The sequence below is a fragment of the Scatophagus argus genome, chromosome 9, assembly GCF_020382885.2.
Source record: "Scatophagus argus isolate fScaArg1 chromosome 9, fScaArg1.pri, whole genome shotgun sequence".
Lineage (NCBI taxonomy): Eukaryota > Metazoa > Chordata > Actinopteri > Scatophagidae > Scatophagus > Scatophagus argus.
In genome coordinates, this window is record NC_058501.1 from 20,972,539 (window position 1) to 20,996,596 (window position 24,058).

At 42.6% G+C, this 24,058-nt stretch overlaps 1 protein-coding gene across 5 annotated transcripts; it reads right to left on the minus strand.

The window, feature by feature from the left end:
- Nucleotides 1-282: 282 nt before the first annotated feature.
- On the minus strand, nucleotides 283-12,714 carry LOC124065159 (myelin-associated glycoprotein-like). 5 transcript variants are annotated; one of them, XM_046400309.1, is made up of 11 exons: nucleotides 12,238-12,714; nucleotides 11,191-11,266; nucleotides 10,713-11,081; nucleotides 9,977-10,273; nucleotides 9,075-9,332; nucleotides 7,567-7,827; nucleotides 7,063-7,368; nucleotides 5,730-5,829; nucleotides 5,010-5,106; nucleotides 4,682-4,735; nucleotides 283-4,386 (listed from the first exon to the last, which is right to left on the minus strand). In XM_046400309.1, the coding sequence occupies exons 2-11, from the start codon at nucleotides 11,234-11,236 to the stop codon at nucleotides 4,228-4,230; spliced, it is 1,947 nt and encodes a 648-aa protein (XP_046256265.1). In that variant the 5' UTR covers nucleotides 11,237-11,266; nucleotides 12,238-12,714; the 3' UTR covers nucleotides 283-4,227. The 5 variants fall into 5 exon arrangements, with proteins under 5 accessions (XP_046256265.1, XP_046256267.1, XP_046256268.1 ...); XM_046400311.1 differs by lacking the exon at nucleotides 4,682-4,735; XM_046400314.1 differs by lacking the exon at nucleotides 5,010-5,106 and having other exon boundaries at nucleotides 4,258-4,386.
- Nucleotides 12,715-24,058: the final 11,344 nt, after the last annotated feature.

Below are 24,058 nucleotides of genomic sequence, written 5' to 3' on the forward strand. Positions count from 1 at the left end.
CCTAAAACCAACACTAAATCTCAATGAATTAACTAACTGAATAAAATATTTTATGTTGCAAACACCAGTGAATCCAGATTAAACTCGTTGGGAGTGTCTTGTTCATGAGGGCTGTCGTTTGACCGTGTAACATTACGCTTTACATGTTGTTCTGTTGCTTTGGTAACAGCGTGGCACGCAGTTTCAACACGGTGACTTTGCTTTTGAAAGCAAAGGAAAGAGGCAGCATGACAAACATACAGCACACACTTTGTTCTCGATCAATAATCAGCTGTTTGCATCCCGTGTTGTTTTCATTTTATTGATGTTTGCGCGGAACTGAAGACAGACGAATTTGCTTGAGGCATGAAAGAGCAGGCAAACGACACCATCGCAGAACTCTTACTTTCATTAAATTTGCAGAGAAATTGCAAAACCCTGATCGGAATTATTGTGTCAATCATGTATGCAAAAAACAAAATCTCCTCTAATGATAATTATGATCACCACAAAGCAGAGGACATACGTACATTGGCTTTACAACACACTGTGACAAAAGATTAGGAAAACATATTTGATATTTCTAAAAAAAAAAAAAAAAACAGTAATAAAAAAACAACAACCCCACCCAGGCGTTCAATGACATAAACTGGTTATTGACTTTGTGCATACGGGAAATATTTAAGAATGCTAGCCAGCATATCTGGGACCCTCCATCATTAAGCTGACAGAACAGTGTCTTAATAGAAGGATAATTTGAGTAAGACTGGACAGTTTACATGCACAGAGAACTGAGTTTTAACCTGTCTGGCTTTGGAGTGTGTAAATAAAACTCAAAATACCCACCTTTTTGTAACAGATACCAATAAATTTTGCAGGTTTGTTTCAGTCTGGCATTTTCTGTCAGATTCAACACAAAGTTGGCTCATTTTTCCGCACTCTGTGTGTTTAATGTCTAAACACAATTTGAGGCAGGAAAAGACAAAGAACTTCTTTCCAATGTTGCTACGCTTATCAGGGGATAAAAGAAGCTTAGGAATAGTTAAAAACACTTAGACATGCACAGCAGAGCATGACGGGTATGTTTTGTTGTCGGTAAAACGGTCCCATACGTCATCTTATCTTAGTCTTGTGTCGGAGGCAACATGAGGCTTCGCCAACAAGGTTTATTCAGCTTGGGTTTGGGCAGAGAGAGGTTTAAACTGAAGTACTCCTCAGAGTGTCATTTTGTTGTTTTCATATTGTTACCGCTGCCTGCGAACAGCCTACACATAAGTGGTGTTAGCAGTAAGCAGTAAGAGGCCTTTGCTGTATTTTGCACTCCTACCGATTGTGAAAGAAACACGCTGCTGCCCTAATGACTCTAATCCATCATTCGCCACAGTATGGTGTGGTTTCCTAACATGCTCACAAAACCTTATTCGGAGCAAATGTATGAAAAGTAAATTCAGTCTTCAAGAAGAGGTCGGTGCACATCTCCAGCGAGACTTTGCACTTTCTGCCAAAGTCGGTGGACTCGACTCGACTCAGTGATTCTGTAAAGTCAAAGTGTTGCTGCTACTTTCCATATTTTAGAAATTATTAATCAGAAAACTGACTAAATAACCGTTTTCCATGATTCACTTCAACAACAAAACGAATTATCATGACTTTCGTATACACTGTTGAAATCATTCAGCACACAATGTGCATAAATCTTTGCATTTTCACTACACGTGTAACTGAAGGAAAGTGAAAATAGACTCATTTCTTATGACAACCAATCAATTCCTGTCATCTTACTTAAAATGGGAGACCGTGTTAAGCAATGAAGGCTGCTGTGTGTCTATGGGTTAATTTATTTAGATGTATGAACTGCAAGTGGCAGAAGCTCAGTGGTGGCTTCATTGTTGGGTTCAGGCTCTTGGTATAAAAGGGGACTCTCTGACCTGCTAGCATTAAAGCCAGTATTGGTGGAGTACAGATCATCCTGAAACATGGCTCTGGAGAAGCTTCATGAAGACATCATCAGGGTTATCTCGACTTGAACTTGGACTACAGTGAAACAGTAAGCAGAGTTACAAATTTGGCACGTTAGCAGGCAGGGGGCAGTCTAACAGAAGATGCTATAGGTTGTAGGAAACGTAGGATCAGGGGGTTTGGAACTTGACCGATAATGTTGACTAAACATCAGAAAATCTTGGCCTCTTTTGCTTTTATTTTGATCATATTTTTAATCTGTCCCTTGTAAATCGCCAGAACACACGCCAGACTGAAAACGTACGTGTCTGCAAATCACGGATATGCTAGCTTTGCACATTTCATATGCCAGCAACATTGCACATGAAGTGACTTTGTTCCTTTAGTGACCCATGAGATATTTTGCAGCAGCCATTGTGGCAGTCACAGTGGATATTTTGGGTACAGGAGAGTCCTGTGTGGCTCCACAAAACCGGGTATCTTAAGGCAAAACACAATCTTTTAGTATCTTTAATCAAGTGTTTTAGCGCCTAAACTGAACCTTAAGCACAGCATTGTCACAACATAAATAAAAAGTAACATGTAAAAAAAGTTTCAACACAATCCCTGGTTTTCAGACACATATAGCCAACATTTATTTCTGGCAAATGGGTCGGAGTCATTCATTTTCATGTTAAACTGCACTACTAAAGTTCCTTTCTGATGGTTAGGACACAGCAGGTTTTATATTTTTAAATGAACTGCAGTGACGGTTAATAACAATGTTACTCCCTGCATGTAAACGTAGCCTCTGATTTGACTTTGACAATAGTGCACACTTCTAATTAGACGTTGGTACTATTTACCAAGCTCATATTAAGACAGAGTTCAGTCAAAAATATTTCAGTGATGTGTGATAAAGCTGTTTTTTACTTCCCGCACTGGCTTATATTCATAATTTTATACTCATATGTGTGCCTGCTGGCTAAAAACAGTCGTGCAGCATATTTACTGTACATACTGACATCTCTTTCCCAATCAATATACATCTTATTAATATATATTATCAACACCATCATTATCAAGTTAGACTATTAGTGCGCTTTCATATTACATCACCAGAGAGTCAAATGTCTTTGAATAGCACAACCAACTGGTCAGCATCTCTTTTTGTCATTCAAACATGCGATGCAACCCAATGAGAATGAAGCATCAACCTCTCAAGTGATGTGATGCTCAAACTTCCCAAAAAACCCCAGTGAACAGTTTCCTGTGACCTCTCAGCACGATTTGAACACACACACAAATACGCGCACGCACACAAATACACGCACGCACACATTGTCTAAAAGAGATAACACTTTGGCCGTTCACTCACAAAAATGTCATACTTTAGGTCTGAATTTTCTAGATCGATGGGAGCGCGAGCACCCACGTTTTAGGAGAAGACGTAGAGGATGAGGTGGACATTTTGCCACAGTGCAGGAAATACCCAAAAATCTCGACACATTCTGCAGTTAACTGCAAAATGCTGAAAAGAAGCTGTGATATTCTTCTGAACTGGACCGTAGACCACTTGAATTTCCAAAACTTCATCAATTATTATCAAAAATGATGACCTTTTATTTTTTCATTTATTACGAGAGGCTAACGAGTCGCATTAAATACAACAAGGTGGAAACAAGATGCTGAGATGAGTTTCCATCTCTCGGCCTCAGTCGGTTTCCTTCTTGGGATGTAACTAACCACAGGAAAGAGGGGAGAGGTTTGCTCTCAGCAGACAGACACATAAATATAAGAGAACAAAAACACAATGACTCCTTGCCCTGATGCTTCGACTGGCAGCAGACACAGTGATGTTACAAGTGACGGGTGTAGAACAAGTAATGAGACGTATGCAAGCACTCAGGTGCCATTTGAAAATAACACCAACAACCGTAATGAAGAATATGGAGAAAGCAACAAAATCATGGTCGCTGGTTAACACTGCATGTTTTAGAGCCCACGTACAACAGCTGAGGCGAGAAACTTAAACCATTCCTTTTGCATTGTCCAGTGGGTCATGGTCTGACCCAAAAAAGTATCATTTTTCCCAAATAATGGCGTGTGAATGGGGTGTCCCATGGAGGAGGGGCAGCACTGAATGGTACATCATACGTGACAAATCTGAGGAGATGGGAGATGAAGAGTCACTGTGTGCAGGGTCAGATCCAGAGGAGGAAGGCGGGTTATTACAGTTTATGGGGCAGATGATGTGTTGGGGTTGCCACTGCGTCTCGCATAGCCGAGGGATCAGGGAAGGATCGCGATTCATTTGGCTTTGATTTCTGTGTAGTTGCTGCCATCATCCCCCCTCCCTGAGGCCCCCTCCCTGGGCCGGGCCCCGATAAACTCCAGAGCAGCATAATTCAGCTCTTGCCTCTCCAGTCTTGCCATCGAGCCCACAGGTTGATAATCCCCGTCTTCTCCCTGCGGACAGGACGACCGATCAGCGGAACAAATCAATGGCAAGGTGCCAGTGACACCTCAGATGACAGAAGACATGCGACAGATGTTAGCGGTTACTGGTCGACAACTGACAAGGAGACTGAGATGTTTCCTGTTAGCTTGGCAGTTTGTGTTAGCGATGAGGCAGCCATGCAGAAGGCAGTTTTGGAAACAAACGGCAGTGTACAGGACACAGAAGCTGATATGCGAGGGGATGCATCTGTCACTGAGGCTTGTGTTTGTTTGCTTTTTATGGGGATTCGTTTAGGAACCTTACCGTAGTCTCCTCTAGAATGGAGTTAAACTTTGAGCCCAACAGCTCTGTCTTAAGCTGTGCAAGAGTTAGGGGAGAGAAAAAACAGACAGAAAAACGCAGAGAAGCGATGAAAGCAAGAGAAAACAGTGTTTGGAAAGGTCATGGTTGGAGCTACTGGACTGCTGGTGGGAGAGAATCCTTCTATTACCTCATGAAAATGAGGCCAAAATGGGGTCTCGTAATTCACAACCTGTTGCATTACACAAAAGTATAACCCCAAGCAATCTGAGAATGGTCATCCAGCCTCTCCTCCATCATAATCATAATCATTGGCATCAGCATGTCTCACCACTTTCTTCCTCAGATTTTGTTTGTCCTTCTTGACTGCGCTGTAGTACAAAGCTGGGTTCTCCAGGACCACGTCCTGCCTAGGGTTGCCATTCTCTCTGGGGGACGGAGTCACATAATCAGACTCGGTCTCGACTGCCACTAACGCAGCGTGACACGCCAAGCCTGGGCATCCATTTTAAAACAACAAGCTCTGTAAGGTTATGCTGGAGGCCAACTGTGGCTGTGAGTGACGTGGTTATTTTATGGGTTTAGTCGCTGAGCTCACGCCCACTTCAGGGGCGATTTGCCAGAAGAAGCTTGCAAATTTGAGGGTCCAAATATGCCTTGAGGCTAAAATGAAGCACCTTGGTTAACAGGGGCTGCCCAGGGTGTATTTAGCATAGCAGGTCAAGGATACAGAAGCAGTGTCAGAGAAGGGAATTTGTGCCTGCAAAATATAAGGTTAGTCCAGCTTTCTAACCCACTCCACAAGGCAGCCAATGTGGATCTCCAAGAATTTCAACAGGGGTCTTGTCCTGGCAAACAAACTGAAATTGCTCTGGAGAAATGATTCTCACGTCCACATCGATCCCACATTCACTCATATACAATGTGTGTGTGTTTTAGAATGGATGACAAGGCTTAAGTGTTTCCATGGATTTCAGAAAATGCTTAGTGAGGAAAATCACTAAATCTGCCTCGCATCGGGCCTCTCCATTAGTTTGTCGTTTATACTCACTTTTTGTTGTTGTGGCCAACGTATCTCACTGCTGCAATGATGAAGGCTATGACGGCCACTCCTCCAATGGTGCCAACTATAACTGCCATCATGTACTTTTCTGAAATCAAAGGTGAGCAAAGTTAGAAATTAGGGTCTCAGACTGGGTCACTGATCAACATATTTAACTACACACAAAAAGAGTGAACAGGAAGAGGAAGACACCATTTCTACCAAAAATTAAGGGTTTGTTAATCACAGCACGATTGGATAAATTTAGGAAAAGAGGCTGTTTGCATGGCCTGTAAGGAGACAACAATTACTTCTAAAGTCCATCAACAACTCCGATGAAGTTTTAGAGGATAAGACTGGCATGAATTTTGTAGGATCCCAAGAATCCTATGAAGAGACCAGCTCCAGCAATCTGTTATGTAGGTTTCAGAGCAATCCAACAAGAGCAAACAGTTTACACGAGGTACAGGCAAAATGAAAAGTAGGACATAATCCTACACTGGAAGGAAACCTAAATAATCATAGTATTTATTTTCAAACCTGGTACTTCAGTCTTCATTTCTGCCATGCTTGAGACTTTTTAATAAAAGTAAAAAGTTGGATCGGGGAATAAGCTTGCTTTGGGAAATAAAAGATGCACCACTCACTGTTCTTCTCTAAAGTAAAAGTAACATTGTTGCTGGCTTAACTTTGCAAAACCAATGAAAATCAGTGTTGTGCTATAGTGAGTCTGTATCTCAGTACTCCTCTGACCTATCGATCACTCCACCCACATCGGACTTCACATGTAAATGTGTAAAAGCAAACCTCAACTGTACAGTGTAATTTCTTTAAGAGGCTTAAAAACCCTCTAAAACATCCGAGCAATCTGGGCAAACCTTACACAAACAGGACGAAATAGTGCATTTGTTCAGGACTATTTTCTGCTGCCGATCAATACGCATTTATCTTGGGGCAGCAGGACAACGTATATGGGATAGATTCAAAACAGTCCTCCACATTGCAGGCAGTGAAGACACATGTCACCCAGTGCAACGGTGTGACTCACTGGTGTGTTTTTAATAGTTTTTAAATAACGGTGGAGGTCTATGTAACAGAGGATTAAAACAGACCAACAACACTTGTTCCTACAATCAATTCATTGTTTTTTTTCATGGAATTTATTGGAAACAAGAAATACACTGAATATCACCAGAGTTATTCTTTAAATTCCTGTGTGATTTTGGTTTAAATGACACACAGGAATGCTATTAGAAAGATGAGGGAAAGGCAGAGGCTTAAGGAGGACATCCCTATGAGAAACAGACACTCAAGTTTAGGTCAGCAGCTAGACTCTACTCACTCTCCTGCTGCAGCTCCAGGTGTACGCTCTCTCTTCCATACATGTTGGAGATGCTGCAGTGGACGTTGACTGCAGGGCCGTTGTCGACCCGCTCGCCTTTCTCCCGCAGCTTGATCATACCCGTGGAGGTGTGTCCGTCCGTGTGGGTGTAGAAGTTGTACCGGCCGTCTGTTTCGTTGATGGTGACGTTCAGGTCGGGCAGGTAGAACTCGATGGTGGGTTCAGGGTTTCCCGTGGCCATGCAGACACACTGGACACCCTCCCTCACCACCGTGCACTTTGACTCCTCCAGAAAGACTGGAGCATCTGTTTGAGGGGGGGATCGGTGGTGCAGCAGAGTGACGATAACAGCATTTAAAATGAACAATACATAAACTAAACTGAGTCATGCCTCATAGTACTCAGTGGAAGTGGGATACTTTTGATATTTGATACTTTTTAATTCATTCTGTCCCACTTTTTTACACTCCTGATGATTGAAATGCAGAACAGCGAAGCACTCACACTCCACGGTGATGTTGAGGGAGCTGCTGGCTCGTCCGTGCTCGTTCTCGGCCAGGCAGCGGTACTGTCCGTCTCCATGCGGTGTGATCTCTACGATCTCCAGCACTGACAGCTCGTCAGCGGTGATGGTGCCCACCAGCTCCCCGTCCTTCAGCCAGGTGAGGGTCGGGGCGGGGCTGCCCTGGGTGCTACAGTGCAGGGCCAGTGAGGTTCCCTCTTGTACAGTCATAGAGTCATTAACGAGGGGCTCGCGGGGAGGGTCTGCAAAACAGTGTAGAGATTTATTTTTCTTATTCAGATCAGGAAAATCTTTATCTCTCACACAGCTAAAACATACACAAGCTTTTGCTTTAATTTAAAAGCACCATCTTCTAGTTCAGTCTGCAATAATTGTTTTTTTGTTTTTTTTTAAACTAACTATCATTCATTTGGCCTTCTGGTCATCTGGTCATCAGTCCAGTACTGTTTTAGCTCTGTTTTTGGTCTCTAGCATCTCCCGAGGTTCTCTGTCTCAGTATAAAATAAGTATATGTCAGTGCATGCAAATGTTCAGTCATTACTTTGGGGCAGACCTTTCTGACTGTCAAAACACACAACTCCCCCACCCAACTGGCCATTTTAATCAAGGAAGGCCATCACACTCCTGAGCTGGGACTCACTTCCACTCTACATACTAATGATCAGCAGCTTTTGAGGATGAAGAGCGTTCATGCAGCACAAAATAAAGGCATATTCAAAAATGGCAGTATGCAGCATGATTTTTGATGCGCTATTGATCAACGCTACTGTCTCATGATGAAACGCAAAAGGAAACTCACTGCTGCAAACGATAAAATAAAATCCTGATGTTGTACACCTTCAAGGAGAAAAAAGTAAAGCATTCGGTCTTTAAATCCTGGTTCTATTTCTTGCTGTGAAGTTTAAATGTCAGTGGAGTTTTAAGGCCACAGTTTGATTGTTTGTGTCACTTGGTGTTGGTACGAAACAAAAAAAAATACGTTGATTTATGATACTATTAGTATGTCATATGGATTTAGGACACAGCTCTGGTTTTTCCACAGTATTGCATTATATTACATTTTATTGCTGTACTGCTGTTAGCTCTGAAGCTCTGCAGTGCACAGTGATTTATTGGTGAAGCAAGGATAGGCTTGGGAAATAAGGAGGAAACATATTAACAACAGCTAGAGGGATGATTTGAGAGGTTTCTATGAATATTTTGATTCTTGCTTTTTTTTTTTCTCTGTTGAAATTCATCATAGATTTGTGAATCCAGGCCAACAGCAGCTGCCTATCAGGGGTGGTTACTCAGAACATTTTCAGTGGACTATTCCTTTATTGTTTCTGATGGGGAAAATTCAAACTAAGTGTATTATCCAAACTCATCCTAAATCATCATCTAAACTGCTAAATGGAAATCCAGCGTAACTCACTGTTTCCTACTATATGTTAATTGTACACACTATGTACAACACGTATGTTGCGCAGCTACTGTCTCATGTACTCACACTTGACAGCCAGGTACAAGGACGTGTTCATGATGCCATAGCCATTATCCCCAATGCAGGTGTAGATTCCCTCATGTTCAGGTGTCACGTCGTCCAGGGAGAGGGAGACGTTGGACGCCGTGTCCCACAGAAGCTCCTGGTCTCCGAACTTCCACGAGATCCTGGGAGGAGGATTACTGTCCACCTCGCAGTGCAGCGTCACAGAGCTGCCCTCCATCACCTCCGAGGACACGTTCACCCAAACAGAGCGTGGGGCATCTGGAAGGGAAAGTAATAATATGGCGATCAATGTCTCTCTGTCCTTCAATCCACCTCGTTGGTCCAGACTGAAATATTTAAACAACTACTGGATGGATTGCCATTCAGTTCTGTGTTATGATATTGGTCATCCCCTGACTTTTCTCAAATGCCACCAGCAGGCTGACATTTTTTCTTTTCAGTGGAATGTCTTGACAACTACAGGATATACATAACAACTTTGATAAGCCTGTTCTACACCATCCTCACGTCAACTTACAACATAAACTTTGTGTTTATGCTAATTATCACTGATCTGTTGACACTGTCATTCGTTTAACCCAGAAATTCCTTGTTAAGCATCACGTTTATGTCATGATTAGTTGACTCTTCATGGCCTGAACAGATTTGCTGTCAGCTGAAAGCAAGCTTTAGTGTTAGCTCTGTGGTTGTTCCTAAAACTTCTTTTGGGAACACTAAAGCCTTGTAGTAGGATATGACTTGAGTCATTTACTGCAGCCAGTAAAGAAAGAAATTCATGATTGCTGTTGGGATTATTGTACGGCATGTCAAACAAGACGGTCCATTTGAAACTATATAAAGAAGTGTGGAAAAACATCATTATTACTTATTGGTCTTATGGCGTGAGATGCTTTCTGACTTACACTTGATGTCTAGAGAGATGAGCCTCTCATAGACCAGAGTGGTGTTGGGGTAGTAGACCCTGCAGCCCAGGAGCTGCCCGTTGTGCATGGGTCTGGGCGTGAAGGTGAGGGTGCTGGAGAGTACCGCCGTGTTGCTGTCCTCCAGGTAGTCAGAGCTAAACTCCGGGTCCGGCAGGTAGTCTGTGTACATCCACTGGATCTCCGGAGTCATGTCGGGGCAGTTGTCTGGAGCGTAGCATGTAAGCTCCAGACTCTCATCGCTGACAATCTCCTCTGGGACGTCGATGTTGGGCTGATCTGGTGGACAGGAATACAAAGACATTTCTCTCATGAATGTAAGGAACTTTATTTGCAAAGCAGCGTGTTATCTTAAGATGCAGCTCAATCCGAAAAAGAAAAATAGAGCAAGGATATTGTACCACTGCATAAAATATAATAATAAACTATAATAACATACATAACATGATAATATACACGTAATAACATGTAATCCATAAAAAAAAAAGAGTATGGGAATGACAATGACAAAGAATAAAAACCATAAAAGCTGTTACGGTCATGGAAGTGTCTTTAAATAAAATGGATAAAAACACGATGATCCTTGCTTAGTTGGCCCTCAGTATTTTCAGTGTTGAAGCAATTAAAGGCAAAACCCTAATATATATAAACTAAAGAGTTCATATCTCTGGTTTATCTTTTCAGTTTAATGTGCGTTTCACTCTGATTGTTGACTTACCCAGAACTTTGAGCTCAGCAAAGTCTGGGAAGGTGTACATGTTAGCTCCACCAAGGTCAGCACGAAAGTAGTATCTCCCTGAGTGCTCTGTGCCGATGTTGTTGATGAGCAGGGTGCAGTTCCTCTGGTGCAGGTCCCCCAGCAGCTTGGTGCGTCCCTTGTAGCTCTCGTGCACGATGTCTGTGCGTGTTTTGAAGACAACAGGAGGGAAGAGTTGAGGGTACGGCTGGCCAAAGTACCAGATACCGTGAACGCCACGGTACGGCCTGATGCCAGACGGATATATGAAGGTGCATGGAATGACCACACAGGAGTTTGTCATGGCCGAGATGTCCCGGGGTACCCAAACATTCCACTGGCAGCTGGCATCTGAGAGAAGATCGGAGACAGAATCGGTGTAAAATGACTGAAAGCAGTAAGGCGCGATGGAGGAAAATGTCTATCATCAAAGAAAGGGCAAGCAACAGGAATTTATTACCGTTGATGATCAACAGCAGCGGTAAGAGCAGCTCCAAACACCACATGATCCCTGTTCAACGTTGGACCATAGACCTCTGCAACACATAACATCCTGTCAGTCAGCGCACACATCATCAAGAGAGAAACAAACTGAAATGTCGTGTTTACAGCATCAGTGCTGCTGCATGACTCAGACGCTGCACCCACAAGAATCACACAAATACAGTTTAGTGTCTGGGTTTCAAGTATGGCAGGTTACCCAAACCTCCATCAAAAGCAACATGTGACGTGGGCAGCTGCAGCTTGACATATTTTAGGTTCAAATTGTTTAAACTCTAACTACAAACTTTTTAGTGAATCGTCAAAATTGGAGTTCACATGACAACATGTGATGTGAATGTGAGCGCCAACTGGATGTTCCAAGTTCACATTTTGCATCAGTACTCACACAGATGATGCCCCACAAAGCTGACAAAACACTGCAGCCACGAGCTAAAGATATCGACACAAACACCGTGGAGCGAGATTATATTACTATTAATACAACAGGAAATTAATGAAATGAAATAGATGCCTTACTTTCACTTGATATCCAATGACAAAAACACCACACATTATGGACTGCATTATATACCAAATAAGAGGATGGAGTGACAGAAGCGTTGCATGTTGCAATGTCAAATGTCTCGTTGTTACAGATGGTGAAGAAACTGAAATTCCTTGACAGTCAGGATGTTCCTCACTGTGCGGGGAGTTAGATATGTCAGTTATTATTCAACATTTCAGTCAGCTATCTGTATCCATTCCTATTTTAAAATATGTGAAGGGTTTTGAGTGTATTGCAGTATCCTCAGCTGCCTGTTTTTTGAATTTGAGGTCAAAACAAAACTTAAAGGACGGCTTTGGGGGACGGAGACACGCAATTTTGCTCGTCAAAATCAAAACTGTCCCCTTTTTCAATCACAATGTGTTTTGAGTCAGAGCAACATAAACAGTAAACAGTTATCTGGAAACACAGTTGAAAATCTTTGTTAGTAACAGTGATGTGACATGATTGTCATTTTACCGTGAAATGCTGATGGTTAAAAGAAGACAGAAGCTCTGCAGGACGGCTTGTCAGCAGCTCTCACACCCAGACAGCTCGACAGCCTTCTTCTCTGGAAAATAAATAAAAGTAAAAAAACACAAGTGACATCAGCACCATCGGGTGATGACATCACTCACACGAACAGAGCCATCGTAAGTTACACAAACTCATCGTCAGCCAGCACCTGTTTGCTGCCCATCAGTAGAGTCACTCATTATGTTCGCCACACGTAAGCCCGACCAGTGAATGACAGTCACTGTTGGCTGAGCTCTGACACGACGCCAAACTCCAGTCACCACACATCATGTCATCAGTAGATTACTGATACTATCTGTGCTGTGCTAGAAATAAAGCAGGAGGTGAGGAGGGACTGACCACCATTGTGATGACAACAAATGGCAGCGAAAATGAGAAAATGAGCAACAAAGCAACAAGGAAAGACAAACAAATTATTTAGTATCAAACAACAACAACTTGTGTCTTTTGGCATGTGACTTATTTTTGTGGTTCTTTTTTTTCTTCTTATGCTTCTTCTTCTTCTTTTCTTTCTCCGATTTTATAGCCTGGAACATCAGCTCTCCATTTTGAATATGTAAATAAGGGATTTGTATTTGTATTTGTAAATAGTATTGTAAAGCAACTGATGTACACTGTCATCCACCTTCTGTCCACTCAGTACAAAGTATTATTCTTTGTTTATGTAGTACTTCTTATTTATATTTACTCTGTTATGTAGGTACGGACAGCAAGTGTAACCAGAGTCAAATTCCTTGTATGTGTGAACATACTTGGCCAGTAAATCTGATTCTGATTCGGAATATAAATACATGGGAATCAATGTTTTAATCTTAACTGTTGTCACTCAAACCTGCACATCAAACTTAGTTTCAGCTGCCTTTAAAAATACAAACCACTAACAGCCACCTGTTAGCAATACTTTAATGTTTAAATGAAATAGGCATATCTCATATTTTTCTACATGAGATGAATTAAGGAAAATGTTTTTTGTCACTGTGAAGCGAAAAACAATAAGTGACAAAACACACTGAGGAAATTTTTAATTAAGCCATTTATGACAACAGTGAAACTTCAGCTGACTGGTTTGTTCACATGCATGAACGATGCCGCCCGAGATCCTGTTTCAACACTAAAAACAAAAATCACTTTCTCCAAATGATGTTCCATTATCGCTTTCAGTCAATCACTCAGGACTGACTGCCCACACTGTAACACTTAGAGGTTATGAATTTACACACGTTTATCGATTTCACACAACCTTTGTTGAGATTTTTACTTTAAATGTTTCCAGAGAAATTTGCTTATAGATAACGTGCCTAATGTTATCACGATGACTGCTAGTTGTGCAATGAATGTAGAATTAATAAATGCAGAAGTAGAAGCAGAGGATTTAGCCCCATGCTGCAGCAGCCGGTGTGTGCAGATGGCCAGCCTAAGAGTGGATTGTGCGTGGAGCTGCGTGATTAACACATCACAACATCCCCCAGACAATCCATGACCAATATTAGCCCTGTAGATGGAGAGAAGTGAAAAATGACGTTGGTTCAGCTTTTCAAGAGGCCGTGGATTTGTTGTGCTGCTCATCGTGCGCTCAAAGGGCCAGACAGTCACAAACTTATATATATTTGCACACTTAAATAAAATTTAAATGATTATTAACTATTCTCTGTTTTCCTCTTTGCCACTCTTCTTTAAACCTTTGAGAACATTTTGACCACTTGAGGGCAGCAAAAATATCTCCACCAGCACATTAGCAAACAGGCGCTAACACTAACGTTCATTTGGAGTCACATTTGTGTCCACCTGCCAAATAAGTCCAGTGTTCACTCTCTATTTTAGCTCTGTTTTTGGTCTCTACCAACTTTCGAGGGAAAAATCAGGCTGTTAAATGCTGCATAATGTGATGTTCAACAGTTTCTCAAACTGTGTCAGTCTGATCTTTGGTGTTGAGCAGGTTGTGTACAGTGGGTTTGTGTAGAAAACAGCTGCCTGCTGCCACCAGAAACAATGCTATGAGGGTGGTGAGAGATGTGAACAAAAATAGTAAAGTGGCAGGCCAGACAGCTACACAATCTGCTTAAACTCACTCTAAAGCTCCACCAAGCTGAGATTCAGATTCAGGTAATAATCACCACCCATTTCACACAGTCATTCAAAGCATTGTTATTGCAGACATAAACATCTCAGACTTAACGGGGGTCAAATTTCTAGACGTCTTGGCCCATAATGCCACAATGTTGGCTGTGACAATCCAAACTTTTCACCAGTGTTGCGTCAAGCTTCAGACATCTGCGCTGCAACAAAAGGCCAAGAGCTGGCCGAGCGTGTCCAGGCAGAGAGGCAGCGCATCAGCGACGGCAGCAGAGAACAGAGCCGAGCAGCCAGGCAGACCCGCTGACACCACCACCGACCTCAACAACAACGTTCTCATTGATGGGGCAGACAAACGGCTGCCACAGAGCACACAGCATACGTGTGCACACTTGAGCACACACATGCGACACACACACACAAAAAAACACTTGCCTCATACCAGCCTCAGCACCAGGCTCCTGGTCCCTCCCAGGCTGCTTCTTCTTCTTCTTCTTCTTCTTCTTCTTCTTCTTCGTTGTTTTTGTCCTCCCTGAGATGGTCGTCTTGCTCTGAATCCAAGATGTCAGATTCTATGGGAAATAAAAAGGGAGATAACGAGAGATGTAAGGAGGAGACAAGGGGAAGAGGAAGAGAGGGAGTCTGTATGAGCGCTGGTTTACATGTGACGTGGGCAGCTCTGAATGCGTTCAGGCATTTCTGGAGCCGTTCTTGGCCCACTCAGAATTCCTTTCGTCTGTTCCACCATTTCCCTGAGCTGTCCTATGTGTGTCAGCGCCTTGAGCTCTGGGCCTTGATCATGTTTCCTTCTGAGGTTAAGGCAAAACATGTTGACATTTGCTGAACTTTTACATGCGTGGTGCCCACGACACAATGACAAATATTGCACAGTGAAGGATGATTCAATATCACGTCACGTAAGCCTGTGCCATACATGCATCTACAGCATGCAGAGAGTAGGAGGAACCTGGTTATGTAAAGGACAGATTTACATTAGTTTGATACAGATTTGTAATATTAACGTTGCTTGTATAAAATCAAGAGAGAGTAAAAAATAAGACAATTAAACTCCTGAATTGAATTGAATCTGAATTTGAATGTCTCAAGTCGAATTTCAGAAATGAAAAAAGAGCCTGCAGGTCATGATAATTGATTTTTCTAGGCGTATGCAGATCTAATATTTAGCCTGCAGAGGAATGTTTGTAGGCGGGGAACACAAGCATGAACAAGCAGGAGTTTAAATGAAAGAGTAACAAAGGCAACTTGTCTATCCAATTTTTCCCTACTCTCATTGTTACATGTAGGGTGAGTCACCGTATCCAAAAGCTGTTAGGCCACTGGCCAAGTGATGGCATCGACCTAGCCATGGATAACCTCACGGGAATCCCTCCGTAAACAGTCTGGAGACGAGCTGAAGAAGAAAATGCTACAATGACACTCTGAAGCCATGTAGAAACGAATACACAGCATGCAACAACCCCTCACTGTGCACACACACACACACACACACACACACACACACGCGCGCACTATAAGGCATGCCAACACACTCAGCAGTGTGGGGTGTGCAGCTATGCGACCTTCAACTGCATACCCTCTGTGCTGCTTGTAAGCTCAGGCTTCTCCTTTGTCCCAATGGGACTGCAGTCATTGTATATGAAGTACGTATACATGAGAGCGGGCGGAGAGTTGAACAGAATCATATCATGTTTGTTTCTGTTTCTGTCTTTTATCACAAAGAAAAGGGACAAAAGCAATGTAATATAATAAACCAAAGTTTAGGCTTGAATACATTAACTCTAAAAGTACATCAGTGCATATTTATCTTCATCTTAACTTTTTGCTTCCATGTGCAGAACCTCCTCTTCTTCCTCTTTTAATTTCTAAGATAATCAAACCCCGACGTAATTACTTATTCCACATCACGCTTCAGGGATACGGACGCTATACGAACAATCATCTCTGCTAAATCAGGCCATGACACCTTTTGTGAGCCATTTTACATTATTAAAATTGCTCCCACAAACCTAAAGACTCACACAAACAATCGACTGTGCCAAGAAGAACATTTTCATTGTGAATATCGTCTGCGGACCGAGTACAAGAGCTTTGCCGTGCCTCTTGGACGTGGCCAAAAAGAATGGGAACCCTGTATGCAGAACACTGCCCATTGTGCAAGGGAGAAACTGGAGGAATTTTTCCGGAACAGGCCCGCTCACAGCTTGCGCTTTGCTGTTTGCCTGTGACGTGCGTTGGTCCACCACAAGCTAAGGCCCCCACTAAAATACTCAGAGGAGCAGATGGTCTTAAAACATGACTGCTCCCCCTCCCACACATGGAGCGCTGAGCCTGCGATGAGCACACACACACACACACGCACACACAGGACACAAACATAAACACGGAGATATGCCAATATCCAGTCACACAGTCTGTCCAAGGTTCTGCACAGAGTGCTGGCATATATAAAAGATGCAGACCGGACTTTGAGGTAATCAAGGAAAATAAACCCATTGCTGCTTTCTTCTTACACTCAGTGTATGTGAAGTGCACAAAGTACCTCAATTTTTATTTTTCTTGTCCGTGATGCATGTAGTATTTAAGTGTTTAGGGTACTTGGGTAAGGGGCGGCACGGTGGTGCAGTGGTTAGCACTGTCGCCTCATAGCAAGAGGGTTCCAGGTTCGAATCCCGGTCTGGGCCCTTCTATGTGGAGTTTGCATGTTCTCCCTGTGCCTGCGTGGGTTTTCTCCGGGTACTCCGGCTTCCTCCCACAATACCAAAAACATGCACATTAGGTTAATTGGCTACTCTAAAATTGCCCCTAGGTGTGAGTGTGAGAGTGTGTGGTTGTTTGTCTTTGTGTGTTGGCCCTGCGATTGACTGGCGACCAGTCCAGGGTGTACCCCGCCTCTCGCCCGTAGTCAGCTGGGATAGGCTCCAGCTCCCCCGCGACCCTCACGGATAAGCGGTATAGAAAATGGATGGATGGATGGTACTTGGGTAGATTCTAGGCTTTACTTGCCGCTGTGACAGTTAAGTCAAGATAAGATCACCTTTTGGTATTTCACCAAGAGCACATGAAGCGAGCATTGCAATAGAGCAAGCCTCAATTGGCAGATCACCAATATGACAAGAGATCAGGAGCACCAGCAGATTATTTCCATCTTCTCTCCCTAGCAAACCGGGACCACTCTGGCAATCCCCAGCCCAGTGGGCAGATGGTGAGCCACAGGCCTCCTCTCTCATTAGAGCACTCTCCCTTCCGCTCTGAACAAAAGGGGGCGACAAACAGAGCTGTCACCTGTTCAGCCACACAGACGGATAAAAGTGTGGTCCCGTCCCAGTGCTCCCTGAAACACTCCACTTGACTTGCTGTCCCGAACCGGAGGAATGAGCCTCTGTCCTTTCGTCACCACTGATCTGACTTTGAATGACACGTACATTTGGCCTAATGGAAGGCATTGCAAGCCGAGTTTCTTTTACTGTTCAAAAGCTTAAAAATGCCCTAAATCTTACACTGAAAGTCTAATTGGGTGTGCAAACTTACTACACATGTCCAGTGAGTGAAAATACATCAGTTGACCTAAAGAGAAGAAGAAGCTGTAATTAAAAGTTGAAATCTAATACTCAAATGTGTAACCACTGCTGTGATTTAGCCTCGCCTGCAGGGATAATGCTTATGGCCATTTGGACCAAATAAATAAAATGACTCTGCTCCACCTCCACCACCACCACCAGCACCAATATGATTTTTATGAACTATTTGTGTTTCCTTTTTTAAAACCACCAACATAAAACCCTCTCTCTGCTGATGAAATGAAACACACAGAGAAAATATATCTTTCACTTTGAATAGTTAGATATTAGGTTACTTGTTTATTTGTAACTGTTTTGGTTGGTTGAGTAATCTGAGGCTCTTCTACCTGCCAGCAGATGTCTGTTTGGATGTGGTAATACACAAGAACTTTACAAGAACGGCTCAGCACTAACGGAAAAAAACAGCAAAATCTATCTAGTAATAATTGGCAGGGCTTTTAGCAATCCCTGGTAACACAAACCACACACACAGAAAACACACTCCCCTGCTCATGTGTGCAAGCTTACGCATCATCACCAACACGTTCACTCATTAAGGCGCACGCGCACACACACACACACACACACACACACACATTACCTAACTCGACCTAAGTGACTCATTCAGCTCTAAATCTTGCTCTCTCACTTATCACATCATCTTTGGACACCCCTGCAAAACAGCACACACTCATCCTGAATGTAACTTTTGACCGTAAAGAACAAAAATAAAATTAGAAATTGTTATTCCATTTCTCTTCCCATAACTGCAAAAATTTCCATCCCATTTTCTCTTTCTTGCTTAAAAGAAAAAGTCTCCATTTCACAAATCCCCCAACTGCCTAAGCAGCAAAAGGTAAATCAGACAAAACGTGCTGCTGCTCACCTGTGTAGGTGACTGTGGCCGACTCCTAAGCCTTCAGCAGCTCCTGTACGAGCGGCGCCGGGCAACCTTCCCTCTGACACTCACATGCAAAAGCGTCACAAGAGGCCGTTTCCAGCAAGACCTCTCGCCACTCTCTGTACCAAGCCCCAACGGTGGGGAATAAACTGCCCTCCCCGCCACCGCTGCCGCCGCCACCATCATCACCATCACCCCTCCCATATGAAAATCAGTCCTTCAGTGTAGCTGCATTGTTCCCGAGGCTTCGCCCCGAGGCTCAGCCATTCATAAATACACACGGGGCCACAAAGGGCCACACTGTTCCCCCTCGTCCAAAAGATATGGGTGATGCTTTGAGGTCTGAGGCCTTTCTATCCAACAAGACCAGCTGGTTTACACTGGACATTTTGGACTGATGGAAAGCACATTCGCTATTTTTTTGTTTTGTTTAGTTTTTCTTTTAGTTGTCTGTTTCTGAGGTCAGTCTAACAGAAGGCAGGAAGTGATTGTGTCATGGGTTGATGCAGATGATGAGGAGGAGTAGGACGAAGTAAGAGTAAGCTGTAAAGAAGCCATACGCCCTCGCATGTGTTTTAGTCAAATGTATTACTGTTTTGAGTCTAAAACCCAAGTGCTTCAAAAGACAGAGCAAAAATTGTTGCAACAAAAGACTGTTGCCTGTTTTACCACAGTAACCACACAGTAACATACATTCTTGTCAGAGCATGAGGTCATGGTTAATATTTCTGGGTGCTTTCCCACATTTCAGGAAGCTGCACATTTAAACTCAAGCAAAAATCAACTTTAAAGTTCCTTACTCAAAAAGAAAACTCTGGTCTCTGATTTAGCGCGTGAATACACAGTAAAGCATACATGCAGTGGAAAACTCTAATATGGTTCTTTACACAAAGTCACTCCAGCTGGTTCCAACAGCAAGCTACAGAGTCACATCTTAGCACAGCAATGCTATTAATTAGATGGATTTATGGTTGCATAGTTAATGAAAATGAAGAAGCTCATAAAACATGAGTATCATCAGTTACATTAACAATTTCCAGACGTAATTGCAACCTAGACGTTGACATTAACAATGTTCATTAAGTTGCAAACTCACAGTTACAATAACTCTGATATGACATGAAGTCAGCATTAGTGCCCATGTGACTGTAATGGCAGGGTCGTCATTGACTACTCTTCAGCAGTGAACTTCATGCACCAGTTTCATTACACATGTGATCATCTTTGTTCCTGTTAGATCGAAATGAGCCCAAGAAATCCACATAACTGTACTAAAATAATAATTTTGTTTCAGTGACACCTCTGATGATTGCATTGACATTACTGCGGTAGTGTGCTTCACGACGCCTGACGATATAGATGGGGCTGGCACACATGATTTGTGTATGAGACATTTCTCGACTGTCTAAAGACACCACAAGCTTTGATGTCCTCAACCAACACGGTGAACCGAGGTCACTCTGAGGCTGGATTTGATCAGATTTTGTTTCTTCACTTCTATACTTTACTTCCGCTTTGCACCTTCTCAACACTGCTGATGTTCAAGTTATATTCAAGAAGAAACAGTAATTAATCTGGACTGCCATCATAGTGTGATTGTTCTGCTGTTAAAGCCTTTCCTTAAATGTTTTAGGTCAGTTGTACATCACATCAGGAAATACATCTGCATAAACCTGCCAAGTCATCCTTGCTCCTACTAAACACATTATTAAGCCAGAATGTGGTATTAGGAGTGTTCACACAGTTGCATGGTGCTCCGACCGTGTCATGAAACCCCAAGACTTGTTAACGCACCCCCTCCCTGCTGCTCACACAGAAGCCATTGTCCTCAGAGGCCTTCTGGGACAGAGCAGCTCGGCTCGAGCCTGACACCGCACAACACCGGGAAGTCGATGTGCACAGATAATTGTCTTTTAATGACAACAATCCCCTTTTCTCTGCGCTCGCTCGATTGTTTCTGTCTCTCATTCGACCTTTCTCTCTTGGTTGCAACTTTTGTGGTTTTTAACAAGTTCGACCAGCCACACTGAGCTCCTGAGCTAAGGCTGATGTGATGGGAACAGGGCTGGGAATGATGATGATGATGATGGAACCCAAACAGGGTGGCCGTACTGCTGTTATTACATCTATCAGAATTACTACATCTAAAACGTCTGTGCCTACGACTCAAACACACCACAAACGTTAGTTTACTAATCAACTATCAAGCATGTCATTGACTGAATGAATGGCTTTTGATAACACTTATGGGCTGACGTAACCAAAGTGCCACATGTTCAGCATCTGTCCAGGTAGGACGTGTAGCTCTGCAACATAGCACTTTTATCATATGCTCCACACACGTGCTCAAACATGCTCCCTCAGTACTGTGGTGTAGACAGGGAGGGTGGTGCGGGGGAGACGGGGTAGGTGGGTGGGCGAGGGCGGGTGCTGGGATTGTGCTGGACAGAGACGGGTGACAGAACAACACATTTAGAATGGATTCATTGTCTCTCTGTCCACTCTGCTGGACAGAAGCAGTGGATGGCTGCCATTTGCAAAAGTGGTAGAAACGACTGGATTTTGCTTTTATTTTTATAGCTCCACCTGGAAGGTGCTTACCTAAATCGTTTCATATTTTGGCCACTGATTGGACATGCAGAAATTGATGGAGACAGCAGCCTTGTAAGCTACTGCTAAGCACGTGCTTCTACTACAAGGTTTTTTTTCTAATTTTGTCCACAAAAGAGGAAATAAATTAATTTGAAAGTTGAGTTGAGTCCCAAATCCAACACTCAAACATTTTCCCAGATTCCCAGATTAAAGTTTAGATTTAAGAAACCACTGAATTTGTCACTTCCATCTTATCAGAATTAAAACTCTATTGTGCTTACTAATTATGTCACTTACTATGCACCACTTTGTATATCTGAATGAGGAATTATCAACTCTGTTCAGGACTTTATTATCCCTGGCCCTGACACACTGTTGTGACTGTGTTACCCGGGATTTTTATTCCCAGAGGTGCAACTAATCTCAGATTTGTCCTACTTGGCCTAAGTTCCCATATTGCACTCCAACTGTCATTGTGCAGCTTAGCAAATGTTTGCCATGCAGGCCACTTTCTCTAGCTTTGTGTTTTGTTTTGGTTTTAACGTTGTTATATTTCTATTTTTTATTCAACTTTTCATTTCGTATTTTTTTTATATCCTACCTATTGCTCCCGGGACCTGAGTCCTAATTTCGTACCATAAGCATGTAAATGTGAGCTGGTATGACAATAAAAGTTCCTTGATCCTTGTTAGACACCACAGACATAGAAACCGTTAACCAGGACAAAAGATGTGGAACATAACAATTACGCGCTAAATAGTCATAGTGAAAAAGAAAAGATACTCATTGCTTAATCTTTTCTTTTTTTCCGTTGGAATTTTGTAAAAATAAAAAAAATTTAAAAAAAAAATGAGTCAACACTCTTTCAACAGCAAACTAATCATTCTCTATGTATCATTCACGGTGAGATAAGAGCACAATATGAATCTCACTGCCATTCTGTTGCAAAGGAAAGATCTAAAAATGTAGAACTGAAACACACGAGAGGATGATATTGAGAGTTATGACTCTGATGCAAAAGCCCAGCAGCATGTTCAGGGTGTACATATGTGGAAAATCTAAGATGCAATGAAAAATAATTGCAGATCAGGGAGTAGCAGAGCTCTTACCTTATCAGCTGATCTGAAGCCAGTGAGGAGCACAGAGACTCGTCTCCTCTCCTTCGGCACTTGTTTTCTCTGCTGCTGTCCCTCCTCTTTCTCTCTGTCAGCAGATTGGGTCTTTGGCATGTCGAAGCTGTGATGGGGGAGCTGGGGGGGGGGCAGCTTACATTCTTTTAGATTCACACATTATTCTACATTTAATTATAACTCTATCATTTACAACTTTAGTCTAATTTTGGCCATCATTTTGATCATGATGAAAACACAGCACTCGCCAAAGTAATTACTGAGATCTTGGAACAGTATCATCATTACAACGAGGTCCAACAGGGCAAGAAACAAGAAGCCAGATTGTAAAGAAGTCAACAGTTTAGTCAGATTATCAAAACCACTGCAGCTGTAGGGAAAACCGAAAGTGAGCACCACCAAAATGTCGGTAAGAACCTCTCACTGTGAGTGCAGCACGAGGTCAAAGTTCAACCAAGCAGTTGGTCTAGAAAATATGTGATGGACCAACTTCACTTTTCTTTTCTCTTCTGAGCAAGTTAAAAAGCAATCTTGTGATTTGTACCCTCTTTTTTTGAAAGATCCTGGGAAATACTGAGTAAAATGTTATCACAACCCAATGGTCGCCCGGTTGGCAGACTCTGACTTAAGCTACCACTTGGCCAGTAATGTTAGCTGTAATGTTAGTATCCGGGCTATCGTTTGCCACTTCAGCCTGGCTGGGAGAAGCTTTCTGCCACCCCAGTTGATGTACAGCTCCTGGTATGGCTGGAAATCCACTCCAGCATTAGCTAGCAGTTTCTTTAGATCAGTAAATTTCTTGCACAACATTATGACGTTGCATAAAGAAAAAAAAAAGAAGAAATGACTGAATGAAAAGCATTTTCAGGCTTTCATTTTAAAACAGGCTACACATTACTAAAGCTGAACATGATTACTGCTGGCCTCCCTGTGCTCCTCTAGTGGCTGGGCCCCAGAGAGGTACTTGGAGTGTGTAATTGGCACTCTGTATCCACTATTTTTGGAACTTAAGTCACAAAAACCATAGAGTGTTTTTCTCTGATGCATTGATTTTGATTATTTATTCAGAAAGGAACTGAGAAAACTGAAAGTTGAATTGGAAAACATGTTTCAGGGAAAGCATAATTTTACCCGCATATGGGATTATTGATTACCATCTCTATTATTTATTTTAAAATAGTTGTGTAGAATACCCAAAGTAAGCTATAATTGTGGAAATTAAGGCAATGTTTATAAAGCTGGCACTTGTTTTCATATTTAGGGTTGAATAATTATGACATGATGTTAGTCACAGATGCAATCACAGAAAGTTAGCTGTTGGCAGAGGGCTTCCTTTGGAGAGAAAGATAACGAAATCAGACAAGCAAAAAGCAGAAGAACCAAGCCCCTTCCTGTCTCTCAGGGGCTTTCCTGATCTCAGCCTTAGGCCTTGATTTGAAACAGTGAAGAAAGCATCCTTCAGTATAAAAGTCTTCAGGTCCTGAAGTGTC